Here is a 12106-nt window from a genome sequence, read left to right on the forward strand (position 1 = left end):
TGAGACAGAAACATACAAAAACCATACAAAATTCTAAGTCTGAGAATTAGAAGGACAGGGTCATACGGGAGATGTTATTATTCAAACACAGGTTTATGTCGTAGACAGTTATGACTGAGACCGAAATGGCATTTCCAAATCGGAGTTTGTTGCCATGTTGAAGGAAAAGCCATTTTAGTGACATTTGCAAATAAGCAGAACATGGAGCTATTAATACTATGAATCTTGCATAAATAAAAAGGATTACAAGATAATATTCAGTTGATGCAGAAAAAGGCATTTGACAACATCTAATATACTTTCATGATAAAAACACTCAGAAAACTAGAAATAGAACGGGACTTCCTCAGCATGATAAAGGGCATTTATGAAAAACCCACAGCTAACGTCATACTCAATGGTGAGACTGAAATCTTTCCCCCCAAAGGCAGGAATAAGGTAAAGATGCCCCCTGCTATGGACTGAATGTTTGGGTCCACCAAAATTTACATGTTGAAGCTCAAACCCCCATGTGGTGATGTTTGGAGTTGGGGCCTTTGGGAGGTAATTAGGTTTAGATGAGGTCATGAGGGTGGGGCCCTCATGATGGGATTGTGCCCTTCTAAGAAGAGACCAGAGAACTTCCCCCCCCTCTCTGTTGTTGCCTTGATATGAGGACACAACAGGTCAAGAAGGGCCTCACCAGAACCCAACTATCTGGCACCCTGATCTCTGACTTCCAGCCTCCGGAACTTCAAGATATAAATGTCTGCTGTTTAAGCCACCCAGTCTGTGGCACTCTGTAATAGCAGCCTGAGCTAAGACACCCACTTTCACCACTGCTATTCAACATTGTACTAGAACTTCTAGCCAGCGCAATTGGACAATAAAAAGAAATAAAAGGACCCACATTGGGAAGGAAATGCATTATCTCTAATCAATGATGACATAATCCTGTATATAAAAAATCCCAAAGAACCCACAAAAAAGCTACTAGAGCTAGTAAACAAATCAACAAAGTTTGCAGGGTACAAATCAACACATAAAAATCAGTTGTGTTTCCATGCACCTTCGATGACCAATCTGAAAGGAAATTAAGAAAGCAGTTCTATTTACAATAGCTTCTAAAAGAATAAAATACCTAGGAATAAATTTAACCAAGGAAGTTGAAGACTTGTACACTGAAAACTAAAAACCATTGCAAAAGAAATTAAAGATGAGCTAAATGAATGGGAAGACATTCTGTGCTCATGGATTGGAAGACTGAATATTAGGATATCAGTACTACCCAAAGTGATCTACAGATTCAATACAATACCTGTCAAAATTCCAATCATCTTTTTTGTTTTTTTTCGGAGAAACAGCTGATTCTCAAATTCATATGAAATTGCAAAGTACCTCAAATAATCAAAACAGTCTTGGAAAAGAGCAAAGTTGGAGGACTCACACTTCTCAATTTCAAAATTTATTGCAAAGCTGCAGTAATCAAAACAGGGTGGCACTGGCATAAGGATAGACATGTAGACCAATGGAATAGAATTGAGAGTCCAGAAATAAACCCATATGTTCTATGACCAGTTGAGTTTTGACAAAAGTGCCAGGTCCACTTATTTGGGGAAAGAACAGTCACTTCAACAGATGGTGCTGGGATAACTAGATCTCCACATGCAAAAGAATGAAGTTAGACCCTACCTCACACCATGTACAAACATTAACTCCAAATAGATCAACCTATTTTTTCCCAAGCACAAGGTTTTGTCAATGTCGGAAAAGATAATAAAGTGAAAGTTACTTTATTTTAAAAGAATAGAATTCTTTAGAAAGAACACATTTTTTGTATGTGGTTTATTCACTCTACAAGTATTTATTGAACAACAGCATTGTGACGTTTGTGTGAGATACAATGGTGAACAAAGCCAAACTTGTTCAGTTTTAATGGACTTTACAGTCTAGAGGGGAAGACAGACATTAAGAAAATCATTCCACTAATGAATATGGAATTTCAGTTGTTACATGTGGTATGCAAGAAAGTGTGTGTGCTATGTGGGCTTGTAATGGAGGAACTCGAGCTGGTCCCCGGGGAAGTTACTCTGAGTACAAAGGATGGGTAGGAATTAACTGGGTGAAGATGGAAGGGGAGAGTGTAGCTAGCTCCTGAGATGTCTAGGGTTTTTGATTGTTTTTCCATGGATAGTAGTGGGAATAAAAATGGATTTTGTTTTATCTGTTGTTTCTGACCGTTTGGCTACAGTGCTGAGTGGCTGTTTTTGTTTGTGTGTTCCATCTGTCTCGCAGAAGCTCCAGTGTTCTGTGCATAGAGTGTATTTAATAACTGGTCATTCACTGGTAGAAAGTATTTGAGTCTACTTGAAATTATTTCAAGGTAATAAAATTTTCATTCCTTTAAGAGTTTCCCCTGTTTAAATTTTTAAATAAAATTTATCTTAATTTTTAATCTCCTATTAAATAATGACATTATTAGGCAACTACTTTCAGATAAAGTATGATAAATAATGCCTTTATAAATATGCACTAAGAACCTGTTTATACTTTGATTTAAAACAGAAATCTTTTTTATGTAATTTAAAATCTCATTTTGAATGGAAGTGATATGAATAGCTTATGTAATTTCTGCCAAGGAATTAATATGGACTTTCTATAAACCACTGTCATTTATAATCAGAATGCTTTTAACTTACGTTGATGTTGCATTAACAAGTACTGCTAGATTGGTAGCATAGACAGAAATTGCATTTAGGTTTACTAGGAGCTCATTGATGCCTGAGGCTTTATAATCCTTTCTGTGGCCATTTAACTGCCGGCAACTGTAATTCACATGATTCATAATGCTGGAAATTTAAATTCACTCTTAATTGAAAAGTGAAGTTACTTAAATTCTTTAAATGCTAATCTTTGGAAAAATATCTGAAAAATAAAGGCACATATGATTTTGATGGCCCGCTGCCAAAAGATTATCATTTACATAAATATCTCTTTCAGCAGAAGAGTTTAATGTATTGAGCTCAAAAGGTTAGAATAGAGACTTCAATCTGGAAACCAGCAGTAGCCTGTCGGCTTGTGAACAGCAGCATTGTTCATCGTACTGAGAACACTGCTCGCATTCAAGCTTAAGCAGAGCTGGCATTAAAATTCAGTTAATTTGTTTCATGTGACTTGTCAGCTGTGTGTTTTTATCTAAATCTTTCTATCCCTTCTTCCTGGAATTTTGTGGTAAACTCCTAAAATAGATGAACTACCTTTTTAACTGTGTAAGTTCTGATATTTTGGCTACTTCTGAAAATGATTTCATTTTAAATATATTTAATAATCAAGTTGAATGCCATTTTAATTTATGAAAAGTAATCCCATTTCAGAAGACTTTTCTCTTTCTTGTTTTGTGTGTGTGTGAGTTTGTAAAAGGGACTTTCTGAAATTCATTAAGGTAAAATTGCTATCCTTTTTTTCTTACCAACACCCTGTTCTGTTCTCCTTTGCTAATTTTGTTCTCTGGATTTTCTCTTAAATGACTTTTAATATTTGGCTACCAGCCAAGTATTGAGTCTGAGCAGTAAAGTGCTAGTCTCAAAGAAATAATATAACTGTTACTAATATTGGAGTTAAGATTCCCATTTTACTTTTTGAAGGGTGTGAAGATCTTACTGCTCCTCTGAAACTGTACTCAGTACAATCTAACAGTTGATATTCTTGATTAATTGGGAAGTGAGTGTTTTGAAGATATCTCCAGTGATTTGTAAACAGCTCTTTGAGGTATAATTGATAAACAGTAAACTGCCATATTTAAATTATACAATTTCACAAGTTTGATGTATGGGTATCCTCACAAAATCATCAGTACAGTTAGGAGAGTTTCCATCACTTCCAAAATTTCCTGCCTGTTCCTTTGTAATCCCTCCCTGTCTCCATCCTCCACCACATTCCTGACTTCACAGGAAACCTTCATCTGCTTTGTTACTTTAGATTGGTTTACATTTTTAGTTTTATAGAAATAAAAACATACAACTGTGTGCTTTTTATTGGCTGGATTCTTTTACTCAACATAATTGATTATGAGATTGAGTCATGTTGTGTGTCTCAGTAGTTCATTCCTTTTTATTGCTGAGTAACGTTCCATTGCATTATAGACCACTGCTTATTTATTATTCCATCTGTTAGTGGACATTTGGGTGGTTTCTAGTTTTCTCATCTACTTCCTTGTCATTTAATTTCTCTTTCGTATTTTCCATCCTTTTATATCTCTGTGATGCATTCTTGCTCCCTGCCTCAGGTCAGCACATTGCCTGGCAAAGTAGGTTGAACCATACAGAATTGTCAGTGTATGACTGTTTTTTTTTCCCCCTTTATTTCTATTTTTTATTTTTTTATTTCAGCATATTATGAGGGTACAGATGTTTAGGTTACGTATGTTGCCCTTGTCCCCCCCTCCCCCCCGAGTCCGAGTTTCAAATATGTCCATTCTTCGGGTGGTGCGCATTGCACTCTTTGTGTATGCATATACTCGTCCCCTCCTCCTTACTCCCCCCTCTCTCTCCCTCCTGCCCAACATCCAATAGATGTTATTCTTATACGTGCACTTATGTGTTGATCAGTTAATACCAATTTGATTGTGAGTACATGTGGTGCTTTCCTTTCCATTCTTGGGATACCTCACTTAGTAAAATGTGTTCCAGCTCTATCGAGGAGTATACAAGAGGTGCCATATCACCATTGTTTCTTAAAGCTGAATAGTACTCCATGGTATACATATACCACATTTTATTAATCCACTCATGTATTGATGGACACCTAGATTGTTTCCACATCTTTGCAATTGTGAATTGTGCTGCTATAAACATTCGGGTGCAGGTGTCTTTCTTATACAGTATCATTTGCTCTTTTGGGTAGATGCCCAGTAATGGGATTGCTGGATCGAATGGTACCTCTATTTGTGTCTCTTTAAGGTATCTCCATATTGCTTTCCACAGAGGTTGCACTAGTTTGCAGTCCCACCAACAGTGCATGAGTGTTCCTATCTTTCCGCATCCACGCCAACATTTATTGTTTTGGGACTTTTTGATAAAGGCCAGTCTCACTGGAGATAAGTGATATCTCATTGTGGTTTTAATTTGCATTTCCCTGATGATTAGAGATGTTGAGCATTTTTTCATGTTTTTTGGCCGTTATTCTGTCTTCTTTTGAAAAGTTTCTGTTCATGTCCTTTGCCCACTTATTGATAGGGTCGTTTGATTTTTTCTTGTTGATTTTCCCGAGTTCTAAGTAGATTCTGGTTATCAGCCCTTTATCGGATTTGTAGCTTGCAAAAATTTTCTCCCATTCTGTAGGTTGTTTGCTCTTGTGACAGTTTCTTTTGCTGTGCAGAAGCTTTTTAATTTGATCAGGTCCCATTTATTTATTTTGGTTGTTGCTGTGATTGCCTTTGGGGTCTTCTTCATAAATTTTTTGCCTAGGCCAATGTCTAGAAGAGTATTTCCAACATCTTCCTCTAGAATTCTAATAGTTTCACTCCTTAGGTTTAAATCTGTTACCCAGCGTGAGTTGATTTTTGTGAGAGGTGAAAGGTGTGGATCCTGGTTCAGTCTTCTACATGTGGCTATCCAGTTTTCCCAGCACCATTTATTGAATAAGGATTCTTTTCCCCAGTGTATGTTTTTGTCTGCTTTGTCAAAGATTAGGTGGCTATATGAGGATGGTTTTATATCTGGATTCTCAGTTCTGTTCCACTGGTCAATGGCTCTATTTTTGTGCCAGTACCAAGCTGTTTTGGTTACTACAGCCTTATAATAAAGTTTGAAGTCTGGTAAGTTGATACCTCCCATTTTGTTTTTATTGCCTAGAATTGTTTTTGCTATGCGGGGTCTTCTCTGGTTCCATACAAAGCATAAAATTAATTTTTCTACATCTGTGAAGAATGATGTTGGTGTGACTGTTTTTAACCTACAAAAATTGCAGTTTCATATAGTTCAACACAGTGGTGTTTAATAAATATTTTTAATGAATATTACTTGTTTTTGCATTTACAAACAAAATAATTTGTACATATTGATACAAAATAGTTTACATATTGTTTGAACTCAACTATGTAAAAAATCCTGCATGATAAAAGGCTGACTGATACATTAGCAGTTATTGTGTCTGATTGGTAAAAGTATGTGTTTTTTTCTGTATTTCTGTCTTACATATATACTTGCATATATATGCTTTTTTAAAAAAGGAAAAATCTGTGCTAACTTTTTTTCTAGTTTATATAATTTAAAGTGCTTGTTTATTTCTTCTTTTCTTTGCAAAGTGAAGAATCATGGTATTCTACTAAAAAAACATGGATTTCAGAACCAGTCACATTCTCTTTCCTAGCTTTGTGACTTTGAACAGGCTATTTGATCAGCCCACTGTCCTCATGTGAAGTGATAACTCATTGAGTCCCCACCTGTCAGTGACACACCTGCTGTAGATGCTGCTTTCCTTCCTGTGTTTCCCCGGCCCATATCATGCCATTGGCTAAGGGTAGTATAACTCTGACCTCACTCATTGTTACCTTTTTTTGTAACCGTACCACTCTGGGGGGTTTCTTTTTTTCATTTTCTTTTTTTTAGATAAGAGCAAGATGTGTAATGTGTTGTTATGTAAGTAACTAATTTTAAGTTACATGCAGAATTTGGCTTTCTAATAGTGACGTTAATGACCTTTTTCATTTATTTCTTGTTTGAAGAATATCAAAGAATATTCCAACAACTAAAGATGTTGAGCCACTGCTTGAAATCGATGGAGATATAAGAAATTTTGAAGTATTTTTGTCTTCAAGGACCCCAGTTCTTGTGGCTCGAGATGTAAAAATCTTTTTGCCATGCACTGTAAACCTAGATCCCAAATTACGGGAAATTATTGCAGGTGAGTATTAGTAGTAAATTTAATTTTTCTTCTTTAACTAAAGTCCTCAAAAATTATCCTATTTCTAAGTTAGCTATGTAAGTTTCTCCTGCTCCATGAAAAAAAACAGGAAGTATTGAACCAAGCTCTCTACAGGAGAATTGATGATATTAAAGATTAGGCGTCTTTTTTGGAGCTAGATCTTGCTCTGTTGCTCAGGCTGGAGTCTAGTGGTGCAGTTACAGCTCACTGCATTCTCGAACTCCTGAGCTTAAGCGATCCTCCTGCCTTAACCTCCTAAGTAGCTGGGACTATAGGCGTGTGCCATGTCCAGCTAAGATTAGGAGTCTTGATATCCTTTTTGGAATATTAATAAAATGTTATCTGTTAAACTTACTGTATTATAATTCGCTCCCCCAGCCCAACCAAATCTTTACTTTGGAACTTTGGAATCAGATTCCTTTTAACATATAGTCATGACTTTAAGATGTTGGTTTTGGATTAAGTTCTTGAGATACCACTATAAGGACATGCACACACATACAGAACCTTTATTGAAACACTGTCTTTTGTATAATAGGGCTCCTCTGACCCACTTTTAAGTGTTCCAGGAATTGTGAAGAGATTGCCTTAAACTACTACATTCCTTTTTAGGTGCCTGTTTATAAGGCTGATGTCAAAGGTGCATTTCGTGGCTATGGAATCCATTGTTGTGCAGAACTGGATGAGTCTCATAGTTTCTAAACCCAGTACCCTGAGCTAGCATTGTATGTATTAACATTAGACAAGTGTGAATTGTTGGTAGTTGGTAACACTTTATGAATCATAAGACTTGTAGAATATCACAAGTAAACAAATCCTTTAAAAGTCATAGAAAAATGAATAGTTCTGATAACTGAAGAGAAGAATCCAAATGTTGGTGACTTTTATGCAAAGTACTTGGGCTTTTCTCACTAAAAGTTCTGTGGAATACTCAGATTTCCTGTCTTCTTTTTTTTTTTTTTTTTTTTTTTTTTGGAGACAGAGTCTCACTTTGTTGCCCAGGCTAGAGTGAGTGCCATGGCATCAGCCTAGCTCTCAGCAACCTCAAACTCCTGGGCTCAAGCGATCCTCCTGCCTCAGCCTCCCGAGTAGCTGGGACTACAGGCATGTGCCACCATGCCTGGCTAATTTTTTCTGTATATTTTTAGCTGTCCAATTAATTTCTTTCTATTTTTAGTAGAGACAGGGTCTCGCTCTTGCTCAGGCTGGTCTCGAACTCCTGAGCTCAAACAATCCGCCCGCCTCGGGAGAGTGCTAGGATTACAGGCGTGAGCCACCGCGCCCGGCCTTCTTGTCTTCTTTAATCCAGTTGGAATCCCTGGCAAGAGTGATAAAATCATGTCTCTGTCTAGTAGCTAAAGAAGGATGTGATAATTGGACTTATCCCTAATGTCCTGTTTTCTTTTGCGTCCGGGTTTGATGGAATCTTGCAGATGTTCGTGCTGCGAGAGAGCAGATTGGCATAGGAGGACTTGCGTACCCCCCGCTCCCTCTGCATGAAGCTCCTCCCAGGGCGCCATCAGGGTACAGCCAGCCCCCATCCGTGTGTTCTTCCTCCACGTCCTTCAACGGGCCCTTCACAGGTGGGGTGGTGTCGCCACAGCCTCACAGCAGCTACTACAGCGGCATGACGGGCCCTCAGCATCCCTTCTACAACAGGGTAAGGAGGTCGAGGCAGCTTTGCTTTTGAGAATTTGTTCCAGAAAAGTCACACAAGTTTTCTACCTGTGGATTCCATTATTGTTTTGAAACTGTACTTTGGCTTTAAAATAGGAAAAATGTAAGGTTCAAATGTAAAATATATGATTTTTTAAAAATGAAAAGAATGTTGAATTTTAATGTGTTTTAGCTCTCAAGAGAGTCTGAATATTAGAGATGCTTTTTGCTTTAATTTATTTTCTTAATTAGAAAATGAACACAGGGTCAGCATTGACTATTCCTGTGCTTCGGAGAAATCTGTTTCTCTGTTTATAAACAAATGTTCCATTTGTTATATCTTGTATAATAATTTATAGTGGCATTTGAAACAATGACAAACTTAAATTCCTACAGTGGTTCAGTAAACCTGTACTTAATACATTTTATGTCTTTTAAGTGTGAGGTAATAATGGAGAAATACTACTTGTAGGGCTCAGATATTATTGCCAAATAAGCACCATAGCCCATTTTTAGAGTTTTATTTCAAGTTATCTTCAGTCATGTGTAATTGTTTACTTAATATGAATAAGACAGTTTTCTAGATGAAACCCCAATTAATTATTAGTGGTACACCCTGTCAAGTGTAGTAAGGCCAACCTATCTGTTCTTACTTTAATGATCTTAGACGCTAATGTTTCCTAGAGGAAAATGGGGCATGCATGAACCATGGTATTACGCTTTCTAGAACTGTACTGCGAGATCCATTGCAGCTCCTTATTTTTTTGTCTCTCTCTTTAGTCTAATTCAAGAGAATTTAGGGGCTAGTATTCATGGAAGGCAACTGCCTGCCTAAATAAATTTCATATGAGCTAAATGTGGCAAAGAAGGAATTCCAGAATTTAAATTAAATTTTCAGTTTTTGAAAAATGTTGGCCATGTAAGTAATTAGGAACACTGCTCATAGAGGCCTAGGAAAGTTATTCCATGTTTCTGTTGAGACAAGGAGACAAACGTAGAACAATGGCATTTTATAATATATTCCATCCTTACAAAATTTAACTCTGTGATAGGCAGAGTGAAATGCAAGTTTTTATTTACCAGTCTTAAAATCTGATGGCTCAATTAATGCCAGTGGAAGTTTTGAAACGAAGAAGTTTATTTGAAGAAAAAAAAAAGATTACCAGGCCAATCTAGGCTGAGATAGATGTTACGTTCAATAATTTCATGAATAGCAATAATGTGATAATGCTTCAGTAGTATTTTACTATTTTTAAAACATTTAAAATTTTCTCTTGTTTTTAGTTCTAGTTACTTTTTCTGTAGTTATTTGAGTTTTTAGTCTTAAAGTTAAAAGCAGGATCATTCTTCTAAACTGGTAGGAGTCTAAAATGTGTACCTCAGTATAATGAAACCTAATGAAGTGCAGTCTTTATTTTTGCCCATATAATCTGATGCCTCCTGCTGATATGAAGCTGCTCACAAGTGCATGCTGTAGTTATAAATCTCCTGTAAACAGTGGATTCCCCACTTGTTTTTTAAAAATTCCACTTGCTTATTTAGGGCATAAACTCTAGGGTGGAGATTAGAGGTAAACTCCAGGAACTTGGAGTAACACTGTTCTTGCAATCTGTGCTGGGGTGTTCTCATATAATCCGGACCTTTTTTTGGTCTTATTTAAGCTAATACTTTTTGTCAGGAATTTAATTGTAAAGAATCTCTTCTTTTAAAGAGATTGTGAGTTAATATTCATAATCACTTAGAGCTTGACACACGGTAAGCTTGTAAACATATTAAATGTAAAGAGAAATTATTGTTTCAAATTGTAAGGTGAAAATTTTAGTTGCTTTTGTTTTTTTAAAAAAACCTCATATTAAATGAACAATATAAAAATGTAAATAATACGTTTTAAGTTTGGGTTTGCTATCTTACAGAATATGAGAGAGGTTTTTTTTTCTTTTGTTTTGTCACTTGCATTAAAAATTTTAGAGTTATGTATTATTGGTTAGTTTCATTTGATAAATCTCATTACACTTTGATTTCTGTAATTGTTTATCCCCTTTTTTGTTACGTGTTTTTCCATAGCCATTCTTTGCCCCATACCTTTACACGCCAAGGTATTGCCCTGGCGGTTCCCACCATCTCATCTCACGTCCATCAGTAAAAACGAATTTGCCCAGAGATCAGAGCAATGGCCTAGTAAGTATATAAAAGGGTAACTAAAATATTAATCTAATAATAAACATAGATAGCATTAGAAGTTTGGTTATTTCCTAAAATAATGCAACTTATTTTATAAATAGTTTTAAGAAACATAAGCTGTTAATAACATAAAATGTATTTTGTTTTCATTTCTGGCAAATATCTATGGAAGGAAAATGACTAGCAGTCTCAGTAAATAAATGTTGACTTGTTTACAACCAGAGATTTCTGGCTTGTAATATAATGTTTATTACCAAAACTTTTCAAACTAAACCTTTGTATTTCCTAATTTCTAATATCTTTTTTAAAGACATACATATATGGTATCTGTATATATATGTCAGCACCATGGTATAAGAAATAAAAAATATATTGAAAGAAGAACATTTCAGTCTAATGGCAGAAATTAAACAGGATAAGGGAAATTCTTCAAATGTAGTATTGAATCTAATTAATCCAAAACAAAAGATATTTGTGCCCCACATATTAGGGGTTCCTGATGCTAAACCTAGTTTAACTAATAATTTACAAAAGAAACTCCCTATTAATGTATTTTTATACATTAGAGGGCAAAAAGCTATAGAACTTATACTGCTATTTAAACTGTAAAATGTTACGAAGGGAAACTCTAGTCACATAAAGTGTTTGAGTGTTGTATGTTATTATTTTGACATCATGTTCATGTGTCTCCGTGGTTTGGCTCATCCCTCCACCTTTGCACCCACACTCTCCCATTCTGTGTTGTTAGGAGGTTATCAAGGAGGATGCTGCCGAGGGGCTTTCTTCACCCACAGACTCCTCAAGGGTAATAGAGCAGTCTTGTGGTGTGGACTGCGAGTGTCTCGTTGCTTGTGCAGCAGTAACGACTGTCTTACTTGTGATGACAGCAGCTCACTAACTCGGCCTTTGTGGTGTGGTGGGCAGCTAGTGTACAGTAGCTGAGTGCTAACAATTATAGTTCATGAATTAATTAAAAGCTGATGTTTAACTCTACCCTTTATTTCCTCCCACTTTTCCCTTTTTTCAATGACATGGAATGGGGTCTTTTTTATTCTCCAATAAGGAAGGGCTTTTTCCAGCAGCCATCAGGAGTGTTCAATTGGTGGTATTTGTTCCGTAGTATTGGGGTCTGGTTTCACCTTTGACTGTTTCTGTTAAGCCTGTAATTGGTATTATATGTGTAGAATATTTTTTAAAATATCCAACATCACCCTTGAAACTTCAAGAAGACATTGTGAAGGCCGGGCGCAGTGGCTCACGCCTGTAATCCTAGCACTCTGGGAGGCCGAGGTGGGAGGATTGTTTGAGCTCAGGAGTTCAAGACCAGCCTGAGCTAGAGCGAGACCCCGTCTCTACCAAAAAAAAA

The 12106-nt window shown here is 36.4% G+C and overlaps 1 protein-coding gene across 1 annotated transcript in view; it reads left to right on the top strand.

The window, feature by feature from the left end:
* The window catches only part of KIDINS220 (kinase D-interacting substrate, 220kDa), a 129154-nt gene that overhangs the window by 97912 nt on the left and 19136 nt on the right, over positions 1-12106 (top strand). The window contains exons 20-22 of the mRNA XM_012639944.1: positions 6704-6882; positions 8337-8563; positions 10624-10737. Coding sequence (XP_012495398.1) covers positions 6704-6882; positions 8337-8563; positions 10624-10737 — 520 coding nt within the window. The remainder of the gene's footprint in view (positions 1-6703; positions 6883-8336; positions 8564-10623; positions 10738-12106) is intronic.

This window comes from Propithecus coquereli, unplaced genomic scaffold (genome assembly GCF_000956105.1).
Source record: "Propithecus coquereli isolate 6110/MARCELLA unplaced genomic scaffold, Pcoq_1.0 Scaffold145, whole genome shotgun sequence".
Classification (NCBI taxonomy): Eukaryota; Metazoa; Chordata; class Mammalia; order Primates; family Indriidae; genus Propithecus; species Propithecus coquereli.